General features: G+C 44.2%; 1 protein-coding gene across 4 annotated transcripts in view; it reads right to left on the minus strand.

Annotated features, from left to right (window-relative positions):
* The window catches only part of arhgap32b (Rho GTPase activating protein 32b), a 220,648-nt gene that overhangs the window by 101,887 nt on the left and 93,961 nt on the right, over positions 1-24,800 (minus strand). For all 4 annotated transcript variants that reach the window (XM_031826760.1, XM_031826762.1, XM_031826761.1 and 1 more), the window contains 3 exons: positions 20,803-20,911; positions 15,484-15,575; positions 1,300-1,384 (listed from right to left, as the gene is read on the minus strand). In XM_031826760.1, the coding sequence (XP_031682620.1) occupies positions 1,300-1,384; positions 15,484-15,575; positions 20,803-20,911 (286 nt within the window). The remainder of the gene's footprint in view (positions 1-1,299; positions 1,385-15,483; positions 15,576-20,802; positions 20,912-24,800) is intronic.

The following is a 24,800-nucleotide window of genomic DNA, read 5'->3' on the forward strand; positions in this document are numbered from 1 at the left end:
TCAACAGTGGAGCTCTGGGTTCCCTGGTGGCATTGCAGCCCCTTCTGTGTGTGAGTGTGTGTGTGTGTGTGTGTGTGTGTCTCCTCAGTCTGCACAGGGAGGGAGCCATTGGGCCAGGCTCAGATAATAAACCTCTCCTTTCACCATATGGAGAAGCACTCAGTAGAGAAAGGAGTCGGCAGAAGTGGGAATTAAGCCTTACATATAGCGGATTTATGATGTAATATCCATTGGGTAAACAGTGCAGATGTGACTGGGGGAAATGCCTCTCATGCTAACCATGCAAATGTGTGTTGATTTTTGCCACGTAGATAAACGTTCTGATATAAAGACTTGGATTAGGAGATTTGTATTACTTGCCCCTCGGGTTGCTTCCCTCCTAATCTCAGTTTAGAATGGATGCTGGATAGCTTTGCATATAGTATAGTAAACAGAAACCAATATCAGATTTTGTAAGGATAAATGCTTGGTTGACAGAGTACAACCCACCGGAAAACATAGGCTAAATAGCCAACTATTAACACAGGGTCTGCCTGTAACAACGTGCTGACAAAGGAGAGACAACATCTTAGCTGTCCTACTTCATCAGCGCTGGGGGAATTTGCGGGGAATTTGCTTCCACTTCTCCGGTTCTTTCACATCAGGGGTGAGTTTCCCAAAAGCATAAAGATCTTTAGCACTAAAAATCATCTACAATACATTACTAGGCAATGGAAGAAAAATGACCTCAATGCTAAAGTAGATTTTTTAAAAGGGAGACAAGGAGAGAGGAGACAAGAAAAGAGGAGGCAAGGAGAGAGGAAGCCAGTATAGGAGTCATGGCGTACAGGAAGGCCTGTTAATGTCATGTTTTGGGTGGGGAGGGGAGAAAGCAACAGCTGGTGCTGCTCATTGGTGAGGCATGTTAATTACACTTAACATCCCTTCCATTTCTCCTTGAGCCAGAGGCCTCTTCTGCTACATGGGTCCAGCAGGATTCCACACAGACACACACAACATGCTCAATACAGCCACACAGCTAGGGCTCTCCTACCATTCTTTCAGTATTGTCAACAATGTTAAGAAGATTTACGGGCAAATCACAACCACCTAATACCACTGGCAAAATGCCTTCATGAACTATGTAACCAGCAAAGATTAGCACTGGGCTATACAGTGATATTCCACTCAAAACAACTCCACGGTTTTCATTGCAATATAAATATATCACAATCAAGGTAGGTACCATGACACACCAGATGGTTCACCATTTTTGAACAACATTGCAGCATCATAGTGCCCTGCTAAGTGCTTGCTTACCTGGATGGCGCCAAAGTCCACGTTCTCGTAGTGGAAGTGGGCGCACTCAGCCAGCTTGGGGAAGTGGCCTTTGGTAAAGGACAATCTGAAAGACAGACAGACAGTGGTTAGGATGAAGCCAGGCCTAAGGGCAGAGAATGAAGCGTGTAAAGGGGGTGGGGGACAGGCTGTTGCGATGACCTTATTACTGCCACAATAGCAGTCATGACCTCAGTATAATTCCACATGACCGTTGAGTCACGATCATCTCCTTTTATGCCCTCTGGTCATGCTTTGGTAGAACCCAACTTGCTAACTACCATCAGGTCCTAATGGACTGGTATCCAGGGCTCTATTGTCCCTCTAACCGCTCTGACATCAATGCAAAGGCAATCAAAAAATCACATCAAAACTGTAGTCCTATCATACCTTTAAAACTAACCTCACTGTGATGATCAATTTGTATTTCAACAGCGGGTTAACACAGTGTAAAACATGAATGTTTTTTCAAAACATAACACAATGAAACAGACTGCGCTTTCCAAGGTGATGATTCATTCAAAACAGCCATACCACATATTAGTGATTATGTATAGGCTTATGAGCCCAGGCCCCAAAAATATAAAAATGATGATTGTGCCATTATACAATACATTGCCTACCGCATATTTTGAAAAACATAAAACAAAAAGGATTTAAGATGTCATTGGTACATAATTGGTCTAGCATGTACTCTCAAATGATTATTTTATTTTAAGAATCGCCGTTGAGCGTGAACTGTATTATTATGGATACTGGATGGACTGGGTTACCTTATGCTGAGAGTCAACATTTCTATCCATGAGCTTGGAAAAAGAAGGAATAGCCATAGGCGATGCTGTTGGTTCATTGACTGTGCAGGGTGGCTTACAGTTTGCATTCAGAAAGTCAATTTGTATTTGTTTGAATAGTATTTGGGCCAGGAGACACATTACCTTTAACTCTACAGAATATCTCACCACGATGCGTGTTTCCATCTCCCCTCTCTCTCCCTTTATTCCTTTCTGGAGCGAGCAAACGGGATGCCAACAGTTTAGTGAAACACACGACATGACCAAAAGTATGTGGACACATGCTCGGCGAACATCTCATTCCAAAATCATTGGCACTAATACGGAGTTGGTCCCCCCTTTACTACTATAACAAGTAGAGCATTAGGGAGGTCGGGCACTGATGTTGGGCGATTTGGCCTGGCTCACAGTCAGCATTCCAATTCATCCCAAAAGTGTTTGATCGGGTTGAGGTCAGAGTGCAAAGGGGGTGGGGGACGGGCTGTTGAGATGACTATTACTGCCACACCGGCAGTCATGACCGCAGTATAATTCCACATGACCGTTGAGTCACGGTCATCTCCTTTTATGCCCTCTGGACATGCTTTGGTAGAACCCAACTTGCTAACTACCATCAGGTCCTAATGGTCTGGAACTCAGAGCTCTATGGCCAGTTAAGTTCTTCCACATCGATTGACAAACCATTTCTATACGGACCTTGCCTTGTGCACGGCGGCTTTGTCATGCTGAAACAGAAGAGAGCCTTCCCCAAACTGTTGCCACAAAGTTGGAAGCACAGAATCATCTAGAATGTCGCTGTATGCAGTAGTGTTAAGATTTCCCTTCACTAGAACTAAGAGGCTTAGTCCGAACCATGAAAAACAGCACTAGACCACTATTCCTCCTCCACCACACTTTACAGTTGGCACAATTGCATGTAGCGTTCTCCTGGCATCCGCCAAACCCAGACTCATCCGTTGGACTGCCAGATGGTGAAGCGTGATTCATCACTCCAAAGAAAGTGTTTCCAAAGGCGACGAGATTTACACTACTTCAACCGACACTTGGCATTGCGTATGGTGATCTTAGGCTTGTGTGCAGCTCCTCGGCCATAGAAACCCATTTAATGAAGCTCCCGACAAAGAGCTGAGCCGCTGTTGATCACAGACATTTCCACTTCACAATGACATCACTTAGAGTTGACCGGGGCAGCCCTACCGGGGTAGAAATTTGACAAACTGACTCGTTGGAAACGTGGCATCCTACAACGGGTGCCACGTTGAAAGTTACTGAGCTCTTCAGTAAGGCCATTCTACTGCCATTGTTTGTCTATAGAGATTGCATGGCTGTGTGCTCAATTTTATACACCTGTCAGCAATGGGCGTGGCTGAAACAGCCGAATCCACTAATTTGAAGGAGTGTCCACATATAGCGCCTTCCTAAAGTATTCAGACCCCTTGACTTGTTCCACATTTTGTTACGTTACAGCCTTATTTTAAAATCGATTAAATCACTTTTTTTACTCAATCTATACACAATACCCCATAATGACAAAGCAAAAACAGAGACATTTTTGGTAATTTATTATAAATAAAAACTGAAATATCACATTTATATAAGTATTCAGGGACTTTACTCAGTGCTTTGTTGAAACACCATTGGCAGTGATTACAGCATCGAGTGGTCTTGGGTATGACGCTACAAGCTTGGTAGACCTGTATTTGGGGAGTTTCTCCCATTCTTCTCTGCAGATCCTCTCAAGCTCTGTCGGGTTGGACAGGGGGAGTTGATGTTCAGCTAACTTCAGGTCTCTCCAGAGATGTTCAAGTCCGGGTTCAAGTCCGGGCTCTCGCTGGGCCACTCAAGGACAGAGACTTGCCCCAAAACCACGCATGCATTGTCTTGGCTGTGTGCTTAGGGTCGTTGTCCTGTTGGAAGGTGAACCTTCGACCCAATCTGAGGTCGTGAGCACTCTGGAGCAGGTTTTATTTTATTTATTTTTGAAATCGAGGATCTGTGTGCTTTGCTCTGTTCATCTTTGCCTATATCCAGACTAGTCTCTCAGTCCCTGCCACTGAAAAACATCCCCACAGCATGATGCTGCCACCATGCTCCACCGTAGGGGATGGTGCCAGGTTTCCTCTAGACGTAACGCTTGCATTCAGGCAAAAGAGTTCAATCTTGGTTTCATCAGACCAGAGTTTCTTATTTCTCATGGTCTGATAGTCTTTAGGTGCCTTTTGGCAAACTCCAAGCGGGCTGTCATGTGCCTTTTACTGAGGAGTGGCTTCCATCTGGCTACTCTACCATAAAGGCCTGATTGGTGGAGTGCTACAGAGCTGGTTGCCCTTCTGAAAGGTTCTCTCATCCCTACAGAGGAACTCTGGAGCTCTGTCAGAGTGACCATTGTGTTCTTAGTCACCTCCCTGGCCAAGCCCCTTCTCACCCAATTGCTCAATTTGACTGGGTGGCCAACTCTAGGAAGAGTCTTGGTGGATCCAAACTTCCTCGATTTAAGAATGGAGGTCATTGTGTTCTTGGGGACCTTCAATGCTGCAGACATGGTTTGGTACCCTTCCCCAGATCTGTGCCTCGACTCAATCCTGTGTCGGAACTCTACGGACCATTCCTTTGACCTCATGGCTTGGTTTTTGCTCTGACATGCACTGTCAACTGTGGGACCTTATATAGACACGTGTGTGCCTTTCAAAATCATGCCCAATCAATTGAATTTACCACAGGTGGACTCTAATCAAGTAGTAGAAACATCGAGGATAATCAATGGAAACTGGGTCCACCTGAGATCAATTTCAAGTCTCAAAGCAAAGGGTCTGAATAGTTACGTAAATAATATATTTCTTTTTTTTTGTCATTATGGGCTATTGTGTGTAGATTGCTCAAGAACATGTTTTATTTAATCCATTTTAGAATAGGGCTGTAACGTATTTTTTTTTTGAAAAAGTCAAGGGGTCTGAATAATTACCAAATGCACTGCATAGTGTATGTCTCGTTGAGAAACAATTATTTCACTTGGTTGAGCGCCATTGCATACAGAGTTTGGACGGAATATCAACAGTCAGGCAGCGAGAGCATGCTCCTCAATCAGTGGTTGATGCATGGAGTGAGGTAAGTGTTCCTATATTTATTTCTCTGCTGCTCATAAAGCACATGCTCTGCTATAAAACCAAAGTAGCCTACAAAACAGACCAGAGGTTAAACCTCCATTTGGTGTTCGAGTGCATACAGGTGAAAAGTCTTTATTCCCCTGCCCATTTAATAATGGCTGCCGTGTAAAGTACTTTAAAGTACTACATACATTTTTTGTGGGGATATATGTACTTTACACGACAGCCATTTATATTTGACAACTTTTGCTCCACTACATTCCTAAATAAAATAATGTACATTTTACTCCATATATTTTCCCTTATACCCAAAAGTACTAGTTACATTTTAAATGCTTAACAGGACAGGAACATGGTCCAATTCACACATTTATCAAGAGAACCTCCCTGGTCATCCCGACTGCCTCTGATCTGGCAGAGTCACTAACCAAAAATGCTTTGTTTTTAAATTATGTATGAGTGTTGGAGTGTGCCCCTGGCTATCTGTAAAATTGTACAAAAAAAATGTAATGTGCTGTCTGTTTTGCTTAATATAAGAAATGTGAATTTTTCCAAGAGGCTTCTAAATATATTCTACCCCCAAGCCATAAGACTCCTGAACAGCTAATCAAATGGCTACCCAGACTATTTGCATTGCCCCCCCCCCCCTCCCCCTCTGGAACACGGCTGCTACTCTGTTATTATCTATGCATAGTCACTTTAATAACTCTACCTACATGCACATATTACCTCAACACCGGTATATAGCCCCACCATTGTCATTTACTGCTGCTCTTTAATTATTTGTTATTCTTATCTCTTACTTTTCTCTTTTTTTATAGGTATTTTCTTAAACCTGCATTGTTGGTTAAGGGCTTGTAAGTAAGCATTTCACTGTAAGGTCTACACCTGTATTCGGCGCATGTGACAAATACAAATGTATTTGATACCATAGGCCTACAGTTGGCCAACTCATATTCTGTTCTTCTGAAATACATTTTCTTCATACAGGCTAGCAAAATATTATGACCACCACAGCCCTAGGTGGGGGGATGGAGAAGAAAACAGATGAGAGAGGAGGGTGGTGGAAGAGGGCAAAACTAGATAGAAACTGAAAAATGTAAGCGAGTGAGGGAGAGAAAGGGCCAGGTCTGAGAGACATAACGAGAGAGTGAGAGGTAGAGATGAAATCAAATAAAAATGTATTGGTCACGCACACAGTTTTGCAGATGTTATCACAGGTGCAGCGAAATGCTTATGTTTCTAGCGCCAACAATACAGCAATATCTAGCCAAACAAAATACATACACAATCAAAAACCTATTTTTTTAGAGAACAAGAAATGAAGACATGAGAACGAGCAATATCAGAACAACTCCAGAATATAAATACATATATACACAGTACAGTGGAGGCCCAAAACATTTAAAGTAATAATTTTTAGATAAAACTATATTAATATAATCACCTCACCAAATAACTGATTAAAACACTATTTTGCAAAGAAGGTCTACAGTAGCCTCAACAGCACTCTGTAGGGTAGCACCATGGTGTAGTCTGAGGACAGCTAACTTCTGTCCTCCTCTGGGTACAATGACTTCAATACAAAACCTAGTATGCTCATGGTTCTCACCCCCTTCCATAGACTTACAAAGTAATTATGACAACTTCCGGAGGACGTCCTCCAGCCTATCAGAGCTCTTGCAGCATGAACTGACATGTTGTCCACCCAATCAAAGGATCATAGAATGAATCTAGTACTGAAAGCATAAGCTACAGCTTGCTAGCACTGCAGTGTAAAATGTGTTGAGTAGTTGACTCAAAAGAGAGATAGACAATAGTTGAACAGTTTTGAACAAATTCATTTATTCCAAAATGAAGGAGAAGCAAGAGAGAAAGAGTCGTTTTTTTCACTTTCTCTGCCAACTGAAACACCCTGCTCAACCAGAGGGATGCTATGTTAGCTAGCTGGCTATGACTTCCAACCCGACACAGGAACTCTTCCAAGTCAAGATAAGCTTTTGCTATTATTCATTTATTGCCACCGGGGCCCGCCGGTGTAACTGTTTACTGTACACAAACATTACTGCATGATTGTACCAGGTTTACTAACACGTTAGTTATATTAGCTATGTTGACTATGATGTTACTTTAGCTAATATGGTGACAACGATGTAGGCTGTGTGTAGCAGTTTGGCTTGGAAAGTTTTTTTTCGCCTGGTCACATTCAGTGGATGCGTTGTGCATTGAGGTCCACTAGCGAAGGGAAGAGAAGGAATACAACGTGGCTGTTATGAAAGTGAAGTTTACGTGTGATCAGAGTTGTATTCATTCCGCCGATTCTGTTGAAAAACATTTCTTAAGCGCAAGCAAACAGAACAAACCGGGGATAAACATAACTGAATTTGTCCAATAGAAACGCTTGTTTGCATTTGTTGCACTAATGATTACACCCTATATCACCTAAATTTTGGCTCTCGACCTGTGTGCACCTACATTGCAAACTTTCATACATAGGCTAGGTTGTAGCAACCTCATGGCCTAAGCCAAAAAATATAGAGCTGGCTGGGTTTTCTGTGCATCGGCAGGACAGAGCAGCTACGTCCGGAAAGTCGACGGGCGGGGGTGTGTGTCTATTTGTCAATAACTGCTGGTGTGCGATGTCTAATATTAAAGAAGTCTCAAGGTATTGCTCGCCTGACGTAGATTACCTCATGATAAGCTGTAGACCACACTATCTACCAAGACAGTTCTCATCTATATTATTCTTAGCCGTCTATTTACCCAAAAAAACGGTGCTGCCACTAAGACTGCACTCAACGAGCGGTATTAGCAGAGCTTCTAGTAGCCTGGGACTTTAATGCAGGCAACGTTAATGCAGGCAACGTTATATCAGTTTTACCTCATTTCTACCAGCATTTTCCCAGAGGGGGAAAAAAAGTAGACCACCGTTATCCTCATGATTCCTGCTTACTAGCAAAAACTAAAAAAGGAAGTACCAGTGACTCGCTCTATATGGAAGTGGTCAGATGACGCGGACGCTACAGGACTGTAATTCTAGCAGACTCGAGTATGTTCCGGGATTCATCCAGTGGCAATGAGTCACCAGCCTCATCAATAAGTGCATCGACAACGTCGTCTCCACAGTGATATTAAGTACATATCCTAACCAGAAGCCATAGATTACAGGCAACATCCGCACCGAGCTAAAGGCTAGAGCTACCGCTTTCAAGGAGCGGGACACTAATCCAGAAGCTTATAAGAAATCCCGCTATGCCCTCAGACACCGGCGCTGATGGTCGCTGGATGTGGCAGGGCTTGCAAACTATTATAAACTACTCAGCAAAACACAGCCGCAAGCTGCCCAGTGACACGAGCCTACCAGACAAGTGAAATGCCTTTCATGCTCGCTTTGAGGCAAGCGACACTGAAGCATGCGTAAGAGCACCAGCTGTTCCGGACGACTGCTTTATCCCACTCTCCGTAGACAATGTGAGCAAGACCTTTAAACAGGTCAACATTCACAAGGTAGCGGGGCCAGACGGATTACCGGGGCGTGTACTCAGCGCATGCGCGGACCAACTGTCCTCACTGTCATTTTCAAACTCTCCCTGACCGAGTCTGTAATACCAACATGTTTCAAGCAGACCACCATAGTTCCTGTGCCCAAGAACACTAAGGTAAACTGTCTAAATGACTACCGCACCGTAGCACTGACGTGAAATGAAATGCTTTGAAAGGATGGTCATGGCTCGCATCAACACCATCATCTCGGAAACCCTAGACCCACTCCGATTCGCATAACGCCCCAACATATCACGCAATCTCTATTGCACTCCACAATGCCCTTTACCACCTGGACAAAAGGAACACCAATGTGAGAACTACATCTCAACACCATAGTGCCCACAAAGCTCATCACTAAGCTAAGGACCCTGGGACAAAACACCTTCCTCTGCAACTGGATCATGGACTTCCTAACGGGCTGCCCCCAGGGGGTAAGAATAGGCAACAACACATCTGCCACGCTGATCCTCAACACCGGGGCCCCTCACGGGTGCGTGCTAAGTCCCCTGTACTCCCTGTTCACCAAGCACGACTCCAACATCATCATTACATTTGTTGACGACACAACAGTGGTAGGCCTGATCACCGACAACAATGAGACTGACCACCTCCTTACAAGCCTTGCAGTGTAGTGTGGAGACCTTGCAGTGTGGTGCCAAGACAACCTGTCCCTCACTGTGAGCAAGTCAAAGGAGATGATTGTGGACTACAGGAAACATCGACAGGGCTGTAGTGGAGCAGGTCGAAACTGTCAAGTTCCTTGGTGTCCACCTCACCAACTATTATGGTCCAACCACACCATGACAGTCGTGAAGAAGGCACGACAACACCTTTTCCGCCTCAGGAGACTGAAAAGATTTGTCATGGGTCCCCAGATCCTCTAAAAGTTAGACAGCGGCACCATCGAGAGCATCCGGACCGGTAGCATCACCGTCTGGTATGGCAACTGCACGGCATCTGACCGTAAAGCACTACAGAGGGTAGTGTGTACGGCCCAATACATCACTGTGGCCAAGCTTCTTGCCATCCAGGACCTATATAAGAGGTGCCAAGTCTAGGTCCAAAAGGCTCAACAGCTTATACCCCCAAGCTAGAAGACTGCTGAACAATTAATCAAATTGCCACCTGGACTATTTACATTGACACCCCTTGTTTTTACACTGCTGCTACTCGCTGTTTATTATCAATGCACAGTCACTTCACCCCAACCTACATGTATAAACTACCTCGACTAACCTGTACCCCCACACATTGACTCAGTACTGGAACCCACTGTATATAGCCACGTTATTGTTATGTAATTTGTTGTTACTTTATATTTTTTACTTTAGTTTATTTTGTAAATATTTTCTTCTCCAACTCAAATCATCAAGTTTGCCGACGACCCTACAGTAGTAGGTTTGATTACCAACAATGATGAGACTGCCTACAGGGAGGAGGTGAGGGCCCTCGGAGTGTGGTGTCAGGAAAATAACCTCACACTCAACGTCAACAAAACAAAGGAGATGATCGTGGACTTCAGGAAACAGCAGAGGGAGCACTCCCCTATCCACATCGACGGGACAGTAGTGGAGAAGGTGGAAAGTTAAGTTCCTCGGCATACAGGGCAAACTGAAATGGTCCACCCACACAGACAGCGTGGTGACGAAGGCACAAGAGCGCCTCTTCAACCTCAGGAGGCTAAAGAAATTTTGCTTGTCACCAAAAGCACTCAAACTTTTACAGATGCACAATCGAGAGCATCCTGGTACGGCAACTGCTCCGCCCACAACCGTAAGGCTCTCCAGAGGGTGGTGAGGTCTGCACAACGCATCACCGGGGGCAAACTACCTGCCCTCCAGGACACCTACACCACCCGATGTCACAGGAAGGCCATAAAGATCATCAAGGACAACAACCACCCGATCCACTGCCTGTTCACCCCGCTATCATCCAGAAGGCGAGGTCATTACAGGTGCATCAAAGCTGGGATCGAGAGACTGAAAAACTGCTTCTATCTCAAGGCCATCAGACTGTTAAACAGCCATCACTAACATACTGACTCAATCTCTAGCCACTTTAATAGTTAAAAATTGGATGTAATAAATGTGTCACATTAAACAATGACACGTTATGTTTACATACCCTACATTACTCATATCATATGTATATACTGTACTCTATACCATCTACTGCATCTTTCCTATGTCGTTCGTCCATCGCTCATCCATATATATTTTCATGTACATATTCTTATTAATTCCTTTATACACACAAGTGTAAGGTAGTTGTGAAATTGTTAGATTACTTGTTAGATATTACTGCATGGTCGGAACTAGAAGCACAAGCATTTCGCTACACTCACATTAACATCTGCTAACCAAGACTATGTGACAAGTAAAATTTGACTTGATTTCTCTAACTGCATTGTTGGTTAAGGGCTTGTAAGCATTTCACAGTAAGTTCTACACCTGTTGTATTCGGCACAAGTGAGAAATACATTTCGTTTTGGAATATTAACTGAGTCATCCAATACGATGTAATAGAAATAAGCCCATACACATAAAAAAAAAATGTCCTCCCTCATCTTAATGAACCTCTCTGGGATATGTGGGACGGAAGCGTCCCACTTGGCCAAAAGCCAGAGAAAATGCAGAGCGCCAATTTCAAATACATTTCTATAAAAATCTAACTTTCATGAAATCACACATGTAAGATACCAAATTAAAGCTACAGGTGCTGTGAATCCAGCCAACGTGTCAGATTTCAAAAAGGCATTTCGGCGAAAGCAAACGATGCTATTATCTGAGGATAGCACCTCCGTAAACAAAAGAGAGAAAACATATTTCAACCCTGCAGGCGCGACACAGAAAGCAGAACTAAAAATATACTGCTCAAAAAAATAAAGGGAACACTTAAACAACACAATGTAACACCAAGTCAATCACACTTCTGTGAAATCAAACTGTCCACTTAGGAAGCAACACTGATTGACAACAAATTTCACATGCTGTTGTGCAAATGGAATAGACAACAGGTGGAAATTATAGGCAATTAGCAAGACACCCCCAATAAAGGAGTGATTCTGCAGGTGGTAACCACAGACCACTTCTCAGTTCCTATGCTTCCTGGCTGATGTTTTGGTCACTTTTGAATGCTGGCGGTGCTTTCACTCTAGTGGTAGCATGAGACGGAGTCTACAACCCACACAAGTGGCTCAGGTAGTGCAGCTCATCCAGGATGGCGCATCAATGCGAGCTGTGGCAAGATGGTTTGCTGTGTCTGTCAGCGTAGTGTCCAGAGCATGGAGGCGCTACCAGGCGCTACCTCCAGTACATCAGGAGACATGGAGGAGGCCATAGGAGGGCAACAACCCAGCAGCAGGACCGCTACCTCCACCTTTGTGCAAGCAGGAGGATCACTGCCAGAGCCCTGCAAAATGACCTCCAGCTGGCCACAAATGTGCATGTGTCTGCTCAAACGATCAGAAACAGACTCAATGAGGGTGGTATGAGGGCCCGACGCCCACAGGTGGGGGTTGTGCTCACAGCCCAACACCGTGCAGGATGTTTGGCATTTGCCAGAGAACACCAAGATTGGCAAATTCGCCACTGGCGCCCTGTGCTCTTCACAGATGAAAGCAGGTTCACACTGAGCACGTGACAGAGTTTGGAGATGCCGTGGAGAACGTTCTGCTGCCTGCAACATCCTCCAGCATGACCGGTTTGGCGGTGGGTCAGTCATGGTGTGGGGTGGCATTTCTTTGGGGAGCCGCACAGCCCTCCATGTGCTCACCAGAGGTAGCCTGACTGCCATTAGGTACCGAGATGAGATCCTCAGAACCCTTGTGAGACCATATGCTGGTGCGGTTGGCCCTGGGTTCCTCCTAATGCAAGACAATGCTAGACCTCATGTGGCTGGAGTGTCTTAGCAGTTCCTGCAAGAGGAAGGCATTGATGCTATGGACTGGCCCGCCCGTTCCCCAGACCTGAATCAAATTGAGCACATCTGGGACATCATGTCTCGCTCCATCCACCAACAGACTGTCCAGAAGTTGGACCACAGACTGTCCAGGAGTTGGCGGATGCTTTAGTCCGGGTCTGGGAGGAGATCCCTGAGGAGACCATCCGCCACCTCATCAGGAGCATGCCCAGGTGTTGTAGGGAGGTCATACAGGCACGTGGAGGCCACACACACTACTGAGCCTCATTGTGACTTGTTTTAAGGGCATTACATCAAAGTTGGATCAGCCTGTAGTGTGGTTTTCCACAGTGTGACTCCAAATCCAGACCTCCATGGGTTGATAAATTTGATTTCCATTGATCATTTTTGTGTGATTTTGTTGTCAGCACATTCAACTATGTAAAGAAAAAAGTATTTAATAAGAATATTTCATTAATTCAGATCTAGGATGTGTTATTTTAGTGTTCCCTTAATTTTTTTGAGCAGTGTATAAATCATGCCTTACATTTGACGAGCTTCTTCTGTTGGCACTCCAATATCTCACAAACATCACAAATGGTCCTTTTTTTCGATTAATTCCGTTCATATATATCCAAAATGTCCATTTATTTGGCGCGTTTGATCCAGAAAAATACCGGTTCCAACTTGCGCAACGTGACTACAAAATATCTCAAAAGTTACCTGTAAACTTTGACAAAACATTTCAAACTACTTTTGTAATACAACTTTAGGTATTTTTTAAAGTAAATAATTGATAAAATTGAAGACGGAATGATCTGTGTTCAATACAGGAAGAAAACAAACTGACGCTAGCTTTCTGGTCACGCACCTCTATCAAACAGTACACATGAAGTGACCCTTGTTCAAGATGGCCGTACTTCATTACACAAAGGAATAACCTCAACCAATTTCTAAAAACTGGTGACATCCAGTGGAAGCGGTAGGAACTGCAAGCAAGTCCCTTAGAAATCTGGATTCCCAATGAAAACCCCATTGAAAAGAGAGTGACCTCAAAAAAAAGAAATCTGAATTGTTTGTCCTCGGGGTTTCGCCTGCTACATAAGTTCTGTTATACTCACAGACATGACTCAAAACAGTTTTAGAAACTTCAGTGTGCTTCCTATCCAAATCTACTAATAATACGCATATCTTGACTTCTGGGGATGAGTAGCAGGCAGTTGAATTTGGGCATGCTTTTCATCCAAAATTCCAAATGCTGCCCCCTATTCTAGAGTAGTTTTTTTAAATGGCACTGACTGCCACTGATACAGTGGTGTGAATGGTGTGTCTAGACCCCTTAAACTCACTGCTTGTTTTCATTGTTCCCCTCCAATCAGGGACTGATTTAGACCTGGCACACAGATTACAGTCTTTCATTTACTCATTTTTACAGAAATAGCCATATGCTTTCCAAACAACGTTTTCCCACGATTGAATAATAAAATATATGCCTGGCTGGGCCTCTCCTTTTCACTGACAGTCACAACTGTTAGGCTTATAGGGGGCTAAGCTTTTCCCTATGTCAAGCTACTATCATCCATAGTAGAAAAGGTAACCAATTCTATTGGTCAGCTTGTCGAGAATGAATTAGCCCAAAGACTCTTGGACAGTTGTGGGACGATAGAAATTCATGCAACCAGTAGGCCTAGGGTACATATTTTATTTTTTTGACCTCTACGGAATGGGTGTCCCTAAACCGGGACACTTGTTGCTAACGTGCACAAATGTAACTAGAATGAGGTTGTATACAACAGCCAACTTTCCAGGACATAGACATGTCTTAAATGGGCAGAAAGCGTAAATTCTTGTTAATCTAACATGCTGTGTCCAATTACAGTAGCTATTACAGTGAAAAAATACCATGCTATTGTTTGAGGCGAGAACAGAGTTCTCTTAATTCGGATCCGTGCGATGAATTGATAACCTCGCTGGCTGTATGGACAGGAACAATATATCCGGAGAGCGCCATGATTCTGTAAAATAGAGTATATTACAGTCTCTTATGTCTCTCTGAAAGGAGATCCTCGCTCTGAGCTCATCTACTTTCCTGTCCAGGAACTAAACGTTAGCGAGTAATATACTCGGAAGCTGTGGATGGTTTGCTCACTGCCTGAGCCCGACTAGGACCCCACTTCTCCTCACTCTAATGCGGCATCAACGTTTTGGTATAGCACCCAGGATGAGTGGGGCTGCCTCGGGGAGTCCAGAGGATTCAGGTCAGGGAAGTCGAATTTCTGGTTGAATTTCTGGTGAGTGACCGACAATCTAATGTCCAAAACTTATTTTTGGCTGTAGGTAATAATACTAGAAATGTTCTGATCAAATAATGTAACAAATAACAAAACTGCAAAGTTGGGTAGGAGCTAGAAAGAAGGCGACTGTTGATCGAGACAGAGAATGTAGATAAGACAAAGGTGGAGAAGAGACAAAGGTGGAGAAGAGACAAAGGTGGAGAAGAGACAAAGGTGGAGAAGAGACAAAGGTGGAGAAGAGACAAAGGTGGAGAAGAGACAAAGGTGGAGAAGACACAAAGGTGGAGAAGACACAAAGGTGGAGAAGACACAAAGGTGGAGAAGACACAAAGGTGGAGAAGACACAAAGGTGGAGAAGACACAAAGGTGGAGTGAGACCGTTGAAAGGAGAGATCGAGTGGGGTCAAAGTCAGAGGGAGATAGAGAGGAAATCAGAGTAGAGTGCAAGAGAGATGTGCAGCAGATGTGAGATATGGCCGTTTCGGAAGGCATGCGGCGGGCTAAGTCTACTCGGTCAGTCGACCCACTCACTTCTTGACGTTCTTGACCTTCATGCTGGCCGTGCTGCTGCAGGAGCGCAGGAGGGACTCGGTGCTCAGCTCGGGGACCTCAGCACTCCGCGCCTGCATGTTGCAAAAGAAATGCATACCCGTAAATAAATGACATTTGACAACTCCATGAGTTGACCTGCATGCAAGAGGAACGTAGGGACAGCGCAAAGCAAAACTGTTCAAAGAAAAAATGTTGTGACAAGCTACTTTTTATATATTTTTAGTTGTTATTTTTTTATGTTAATTGGAAAGAGAGAGTGGAAGTAAAGTTAGGAGAGTGCGTTAGAAGGACAGTCAGTCGGATTTAAACATTGATCGACCACTCATGGCCCCTACTAGCTAAGTCTGACCCCTGAACCCATGACAGAGGCTAATCTGACAGAGGGAGGTTAAAATGCATTTGACGACATTAAATAATATAATCCTGTGTCAACACAGACCGCCAGGGAAAGGATAAGAGCAACACTAAGTTAACAGAGAGAAAGTAGTCGATCCAGAGATGGTAAAGAACGAGCGAGAGATAGTAAGGAAAGGAAAGAATGAGGGAGAGAGAGAGAGAGAGAGAGCAAGAGAGAGAGAGGACAGGATGAGAATGTGGGGAAGTTTGGTCTCTTTCTAGCTGGCTGCAGCCAAAGACAGTGAAGGTGATATGCAGAAAAGCATTCCAAATGAGGTCAGAGAGACAGGAGCCAGGTGGGCCGGGGTACAAAGAGCATCCTGTCAGGCCTGCACTAGCTGTGAATGGGAATACAGTGGAGATAACAAGTATTTGATACACTGACGATTTTGCAGTTTTTCCTACTTACAAAGCATGTAGAGGTCTGTCATTTTTATCATTGGTACACTTCAACTGTGAGAGACGGAATCTAAAACAAAAATTCAGAAAATCACATTGTATGATTTTTATGTAATTAATTAGCATTTTATTGCATGACATAAGTATTTGATCACCTACCAACCAGTAAAAATTCTGTCTCTCACAGACCTGTTAGTTTTTCTTTAAGAATCCCTCCTGTTCTCCACTCATTACCTGTATTAACTGCACCTGTTTGAACTCGTTACCTGTATAAAAGACACCTGTCCACACACAATCAGACAGACTCCAACCTCTCCACAATGGCCTAGACCAGGGAGCTGTGTAAGGACATCAGGGACAAAATTGTAGACCTGCACAAGGCTGGGATGGGCTACAGGACAATAGGCAAGCAGCTTGGTGAGAAGGCAACAACTGTTGGCACAATTATTAGAAAATGGAAGAAGTTCAAGATGGCGGTCAATCACCCTCGGTCTGGGGCTCCATGCAAGATCTCACCTCGTGGGGCATCAATGATCATGAGGAAGGTGAGGGATCAGCCCAGAACTACACGGCAGGACCTGGTCAATGACCTGAAGAGAGCTGGGACCACAGTCTCAAAGAAAATTATTAGTAACACACTACGCCGTCATTGATTAAAATCCTGCAGCGCACGCAAGGTCCCCCTGCTCAAGCTAGCGCATGTCCAGGCCCGTCTGAAGTTTGCCAATGACCATCTGGATGATCCAGAGGAGGAATGGGAGAAGGTCATGTGGTCTGATGAGACAAAAATAGAGCTTTTTGGTCTAAACTTCACTCGCCGTGTTTGGAGGAAGAAAGATGAGTACAACCCCAAGAACACCATCCCAACCGTGAAGCATGGAGGTGGAAAAATCATTCTTTGGGGATGCTTTTCTGCAAAGGGGACAGGACAACTGCACCGTATTGAGGGGAGGATGGATGGGGCCATGTATTGCGAGATCTTGGCCAACAACCTCCTTCCCAGTAAGAGCATTGAAGATGGGTCACGACCCGAAACACACAGCCAGGGCAACTAAGGAGTGGCTCCGTAAGAAGCATCTCATGGTCCTGGAGTGGCCTAGCTAGTCTCCAGACCTGAACCCAATATAAAATCTTTGGAGGAAGCTGAAAGTCCGTATTGCCCAGCGACAGCCCTGAAACCTGAAGGATCTGGAGAAGGTCTGTATGGAGGAGTGGGCCAAAATCCCTGCTGCAGTGTGTGCAAACCTGGTCAAGAACTACAGGAAACGTATGATCTCTGTAATTGCAAACAAAGGTTTCTGTACCAAATATTAATTTCCACTTTTCTAATGTATCAAATACTAATGTCATGCAATAAAATGCAAATGAAGTGCTTAAAAATCAAAGATTTTCTGGATTTTTGTTTTAGATTCCGTCTCTCACAGTTGAAGTGTACCTACGATAAATAATTACAGACCTCTACATGCTTTGTAAGTAGGAAAACCTGCAAAATCGGCAGTGTATCAAATACTTGCTCTCCCCACTGTATATATCAGTTTAGCCTGTGTGCCAGTCCCTTTCTGTTCTTTCTGCTTTAGCCGACTCCATTGTTATTGCTGTTTGGCATCGAAAATGTTTCCGCTAAAGTAAATACAGTGAAAACCAGGCTCGTAAGAGCTACTAGGAGCAGGGAAACACTGGTAGCAACCATTTCATTTCTTCCCCTAGGGGAGAGACAAGAAAGGCTTATGAAGTCGAGCCAAAACATTCCCAGAAGTTGTACCTATAAAATATTCAACTGCGTCTTAAAGAAGGCAAGGTCTCTTCAAGGCTGGCCAAATAAAGGAACTCCCTGAACACTAGATATTATGCACAGTAGTCTACGTCGCATTAAGTTACGCTGAATGTGAAGTATTTTGGTTATGTATTACTTTCACATTTAGGCGTTATTCAAATATACAGTATTTCTCGATTAACAACTGGTAAATTTGCCTAGTCACATGCAGCATGTACATTTTTTCTTCTAGGCCTATTTGCATTTAAGTAAGCCAGTGATAACGCATTGTCTTTTGCAGTAACGACCGGACCAATGTGCATTTGGTCAACCGTTATGACACGTCGAGAACTTGGCAGACTTATTGATCTTTTCATCCTCTGAAATACCGCACAACAACCACTGCCTGACACGTATGTCTGCTACTGCCATTTTGGCATACTGCTACCCACTGTGACCGCTAACTACCATAGCATTTCTTATCACAACAATGTCCCTAAACCACAAGCGGGGCTTATTAAGAGAAATGTATTCACAAGTATTGGCCCCTTCATAATAACAAAATACAAACTATAACAAAGAACAGTAGATATGCCACTGTTTCAAAACTGATCAACATTCATTAGCGGTAGAGATGCGTCTGTGTGCCATCTTGCACCCCATACCCTATAGGGAATAGGGTGCAATTTGGGACACTAACTGTATCTCTCTGCCCCTGTATTGAATGTTTGTGGTTCCAAAGTGAGCATGGTGGCAGCCAACTGTCATGTTACCATGGAGACGGCCTCATTTCAGCTAGCATGTTGCTGAATGCCGCTCAAATACTTCAGCTTGGATGGAATTGAAATAATGAATGATTTCAGCAAATGAATGAGTTAAGATATCATATCACTAATGGAGACTTTGGCGTATTGGAAATATAGATTTTTAATAAAAGATGGGATAACTTGAATTATATGTTACATTAATTGATTCATATCTATCTTATAATAATTAGATTATTATTGAATCTGATTTAAGTGGTTTGTTTAAACACTACAATGTCCTCATTACAATTCTTCTTAAGTTTAGCCTACATATACTGAACAAAAATAAACGCAACAATTTCTATGATTTCAGTGAGTTAGTTCATGTAAGGAAATCAGTCAATTGAAACAAATAAATTAGGCTGTAATCTATGGATTTCACATTAATGGGCATAGGCCCACCCACTGGGGAGCCAGGCCCAGCCAGTCAGTCAGTCCCCCCCCCCCCCACAAAAAGTCTTAATAACAGACAGAAATACTCAGTTTCAGCCATTCCGGGTGGCTGGTCTTAGACGATCCCACAGGTGAAGAAGCCGGATGAGGAGGTTTCGGGCTGGTGTGGTTATACGTGGTCTGCGGTTGTAATGCCGGCGGGACGTGCTGCCAAATTCTCGAAATCAACGTTATGGTTGAGAAATTAACATTCAACTCTTTGGCATCAAGTCTGGTGGACATTCCTGCAGTGAGAATGCCAATTGCATGCTTCCTCAAAACTTGAGGCATCTGTGGCATTGTGTTGTGTAACAAAACCACACATTTTAGACTGGCCTTTTATTGTTCCCAGCACAAGGTGCACCTGTGTAACGATCTGATTAAAGAGCATGCTTATTGATATGCCACACCTGTCAGGTGGATAGATTATCTTGGCAACGGAAAAATGCTCACTAACAGGGATGAAAACTAATTTGTGCACAACATTTGAGCGAAATAAGCTTTATGTGCTCATGGAACATTTCTGGGCTCTTATTTCAGCTCACTTTGCTTTTGTATTTTTGTTCAGTGTACATAAATCATGTACAATAGATTAGGTTCTGATACATCCCCACTACTTCTAAAGTTACATTATTGATGTCCATGAGAGGCATCATCATCATTTCACGATTGGGAGCTGAGGCTTGGATGTTGATGCAGCATTTCAGTTTGACATCAAGACATTTCCCTAACAGTTAAGACAATCAGTTCATTAAAGGATACTGAGATAAAACGGTGTCAGGGAGCCAACGAGCCCCAATCAAAGAGGAGCCTTGTTGTCTAAGTACTGAATGTTTGATTAGCACTGACACTGTCGGGGTCTCTCTAAGCTGGGATGCTGTGTGTGTGTGTGTCTCTCTCTCTCACAACTGGGACCTCACGATACGCATTGTGATTCTCACAATTCTATATGCATTGAGATTTGATACTAAGATTATTATATGTACACTACCCTTCAAACTTTTGGGGTCACTTAGAAATGTCCTTATTTTTGTCCATTTAAAATAACATCAAAATGATCAGAAATACAGTGTAGGCATTGTTTATGTTGTAAATGACTATTGTAGCTAGAAACGGCAGATTTTTTCTGGAATATCTACATAGGCATACAGAGGCCCATTATCAGCAACCATCACTCCTGTGTTCCAATGGCACGCTGTGTTAGTTAATCCAAGTTTATCATTTTAAAAGGCTAAACGATCATTAGAAAACCCTTTTGCAATTATGTTAGCACAGCTGAAAACTGTTGTGTTGATTAAAGAAGCAATAAAACTGGCCTTCTATAGACTAGTTGAGTATCTGGAGCATCAGAATGTTGTGGGTTCGATTACAGACTCAAACTGGCCAGAAACAAATAACTTTCTTCTGAAACTCGTCAGTCTATTCTTGTTCTTCTGAACATTAGTGTGCATATATATATACACACACGTGTGTGTGTGTGTACACGCGTCTCTGCCAGTGGTCTCATCTCACCATGGCGCTGATGGTCTCCTCCCAGTCAGGTCTCTCTCGGGGGTAGACCAGGCGGGCCAGCTCAGGCACTATGTCGTCCTCCTCTGGGTGACGCCCTGGCCTCAGGCCCCTAGAGGAGAGCGAAAGGAAGGGAGGGGCGGGGGGGAAGGAGCGAGAGGGAATTTGAATTTCAATCCAGTTTATTGGCTCAATATCATACTTTCTAAGAAACACATGAAAACAGCAAAAATTGCTTTACTACCAAAACTGCTCACACATTAGGCTAAATTCCTGTTCCAAAGAGGTAGAGAGAACAAGAGAGACTTTCAGATGCTCTTACTGCGTCAGGAAAAACACTATATAGAAAACACAGAACCCACCTCAACAAAAACCATAAACCTCACCAGTCCTCCCAGCCAACTCTCAAGATAAAAACACTGATACATATGGTCATGTATTGTCAACTCAATATGGAAGCCACAAGTTCAAAGGTACCCTAGAGGCTGGTGTGTGTGTTGGTTGTCCTTGTGGGGACCTTAAATCGTCCAAAGTCCCCCCAAGGATAGTGAAAAAAGGAAAATGTTCCCTCGTGGGGCCATTTCCCAAATCCCCATGAGCACGAAGGGTATTTTTGTTGTTGTTTGTTTTGTTTTGTTTGAATTTGACCCCTTTCATGTTATCCCAATTGTTTAGTAACTACTATCTTGTCTCATCGCTACAACTCCCGTATGGGCTCGGGAGAGACAAAGGATGAAAGTCATGCGTCCTCCGATACACAACCAAACCAAGCCGCACTGCTTCTTAACACAGCGCGCATCCAACCCGGAAGCCAGCCGCACCAATGTGTTGGAGGAAACACCGTGCACCTGGCAACCTTGGTTAGCGCACACTGCTCCCAGCCCGCCACAGGAGTCGCTGGTGCGCGATGAGACAAGGATATCCCTACCGGCCAAGCCCTCCCTAACCCGCATGACACTAGGCCAATTGTGCGTTGCCCCACTTACCTCCCGGTCGCGGCCGGTTACGACAGAGCCTGGGCGCAAACCCAGAGTCTCTGATGGCACAGCTGGCGTTGCAGTACAGCGCCCTTAACCACTACGCCACCCGGGAGGCCCAAAGGGTATTTGAAGCTTAGGAGCTGGGGTTACAGTAAGTGATAAGGGTTAGGCTTTGGGTTTGGGAAAAATAGGAGATTGAATGGCAATGTATTTTAGGTCCCCACGAGAATAGAACAGAACGTGTGTTATATGACACCTTGGAGTCTGGCACTTTGACCAGAACATGTTAATGGATGTATCATTTCAATTAGATGAGATGCCATAACCCATTAGTTGGCACTGAGGATGGAACACACACACAGAGTGTGTGAAAGACATGCGGACAGTGAGGGTGTAACATAGCCTGTCCCACATTCACTTGTGAAAGGAGGATTGTGCTGGTCTGTGTGTGCTCACACCATATTTTATACATAGATGCAGCCATAAGGAGACCAAACAGGTTTTTGTGTGTGTGTGTGTGTGTGTGTGTGTGTGTCAGCTGGATACTGTGTGTGCTAAGGCCAAATAGCACCTTCAATGGGAGGAACGTCAATGTTATTATGTGCGGAGGCAAAGTAGCACTTTCACAGAGGGAGAATGTCAATGTGAATTAGCCATTGAGCCATCAAAGAAACGTTCTGGTCTCTCACATCATTTGCCTCTCTGATAATAAGGACTTGAGAATAGAGCCTATAGGTGTGAGGCGAGATTGAACTATAATCAAAGGCTGTGGGGCCAGAGTCGATGGAACCTACAATTCCTATGTATTAACTCAAAAGTCAAACCGGCTGACCTGAAAAGTGGCAGCATTAACTGCCACTGTAGCTGCCAACAGTCTCACATAGGATGCACCCCATTTCCTATGTAGTGACCTACCTTTGAAAAGTGCTGTACTATATAGGGAATAGGGTGCCTTTTGAGACACACCTATGGAACTGAGAACCACATGATAGAGCTGCGATTGACTTTGGCCATAAACTCTGGGAATCATACTGGTGATGATATTAACAGGGTGGACAGATTGTAGCCAGTGGTGATGATATTAACAGGGTGGAGGGACTGTAGCCAGTGGTGATGATATTAACAGGGTAGACGGACTGTAGCCAGTGGTGATGATATTAACAGGGTGGACAGACTGTAGCCAGTGGTGATGATATTAACAGTGTGAACGGACTGTAGCCAGTGGTGATGATATTAACAGGGTGGACAGACTGTAGCCAGTGGTGATGATATTAACAGGGTGGACAGACTGTAGCCAGTGGTGATGATATTAACAGGGTGGACAGACTGTAGCCAGTGGTGATGAGTCATCTGTATGCAAAGCAGAGACTTCAGAAGGAATAAATCCAATTAACCTTGGTAAACCTTACATGAGGCTTGAGTCTAGTGTGGAATATATACTTTACACCTCGCCTGAGGAGGAGTGGATAATGTGGATGACAGGTCATGTGTGGTCTACTATGAAACCTACATAGCAGTTATAACACTGACATAACTTGATGCAACTCAAGCTTTCACCCACACAGCATTGGTCCTCATGTAACAGCCAATTCGTGTTCAGATAAGAGTCATGTGATTAAACTGATCTATCTTCAGAAATGCTCCTGACACAGTAGGCCACTTCTAACCCTTTCACTGCTCTTTGAAGCACAAACTAACTACCATGATGATGATGCCTAAATGGAGGAATGAAACCACAAAGAACAACCATTTACCCGACCAGCCTTCTATGTTTGACTTCCAAGAGCCTTTTTGTACGTGGGGAAAGAACGTACAAACAGTCCGTACAATGTCTTGGCATGCTGCCTGGTACTAATAAAACCACACTGTCCACCCTCCTCCAGCAACCCACACCAAACTGCTGATCCTGTCTCTGGAAACTGAAGGTAGGCACACAGCTTTATCTGGGAAAGAGAAACACAACCCCTCCCCCGCCACCGCTTGACCTCACACACACACACACCATGAAAATGTTCTCTCTCACAAACACACCCCCCCCCGGGGGTGTATATGTATGAGGGGCTGACCTCAAACTGTCAGCTTCAATGCAGGTCTGGAGATGGGGCTGCTTGCATCTCAAATCAGACAGAGGAGGAGGAGAAAGTAGACAGAGAGACAGAGAGAATGGAGGGAAAGACCAAGATACAGAGGGAGCAGAGAGGGAGAGACCCTGGGAGCAGCAAGCAGCTTGCTGCATTATGACACTGACTCTAATACTGCACTCAGCCAGCCACCTCTAACCACTGACCCTGACACATACCACAACACCACTAATTGGAACGAGGACTGACAACTGATCCGGGTAGGGAGCTGACCCTGATGTTGGAGGATGTTGTTATCCTGTTCCATACATGCTGTAAATCGTGCTGGTAGTGTAGAATATATTATTTTGAGCCGTAAACGGCTAAACAGACAAGGCCAAAACATAAAAGGGCAAAACACCAACCAAGGCTAGAGTCTCTGTCTCTATCATAATCATTATTATTATTATCATTATCATTATCATTATTATTATTATTATTATTATTATTATTATTATTAAGGCCTTGATTGGTTGAACCAGATGTTAGAGAACAGCCAAAGCGCCCAGCACTAACAATGGATGTGGAAAATCACAACAGGATTAAGGACATCCTGCATAGAATAAGCCCAGTATGATGCATGTGGGGGAGAGTCATAGCACAGCCTCCATTGTCTTGTGACACACACAGTGAGCCCACACTCACACAGAGTGAGCTACACACACACACACACACACACAGTGAGCCCACACCCACACACAGTGAGCTACACACACACAGTGAGCTACACACACACACTGAGCTACGCACACCCACACACACACAGCGAGCTACACACACCCACACACACACAGCGAGCTACGCACACACACACACACACACAGCGAGCTACGCACGCACACAGCGAGCTACGCACGCACACAGCGAGCTACGCACGCACACAGCGAGCTACGCACGCACA

Source organism: Oncorhynchus kisutch, linkage group LG6, assembly GCF_002021735.2.
Source record: "Oncorhynchus kisutch isolate 150728-3 linkage group LG6, Okis_V2, whole genome shotgun sequence".
Taxonomy (NCBI): domain Eukaryota; kingdom Metazoa; phylum Chordata; class Actinopteri; order Salmoniformes; family Salmonidae; genus Oncorhynchus; species Oncorhynchus kisutch.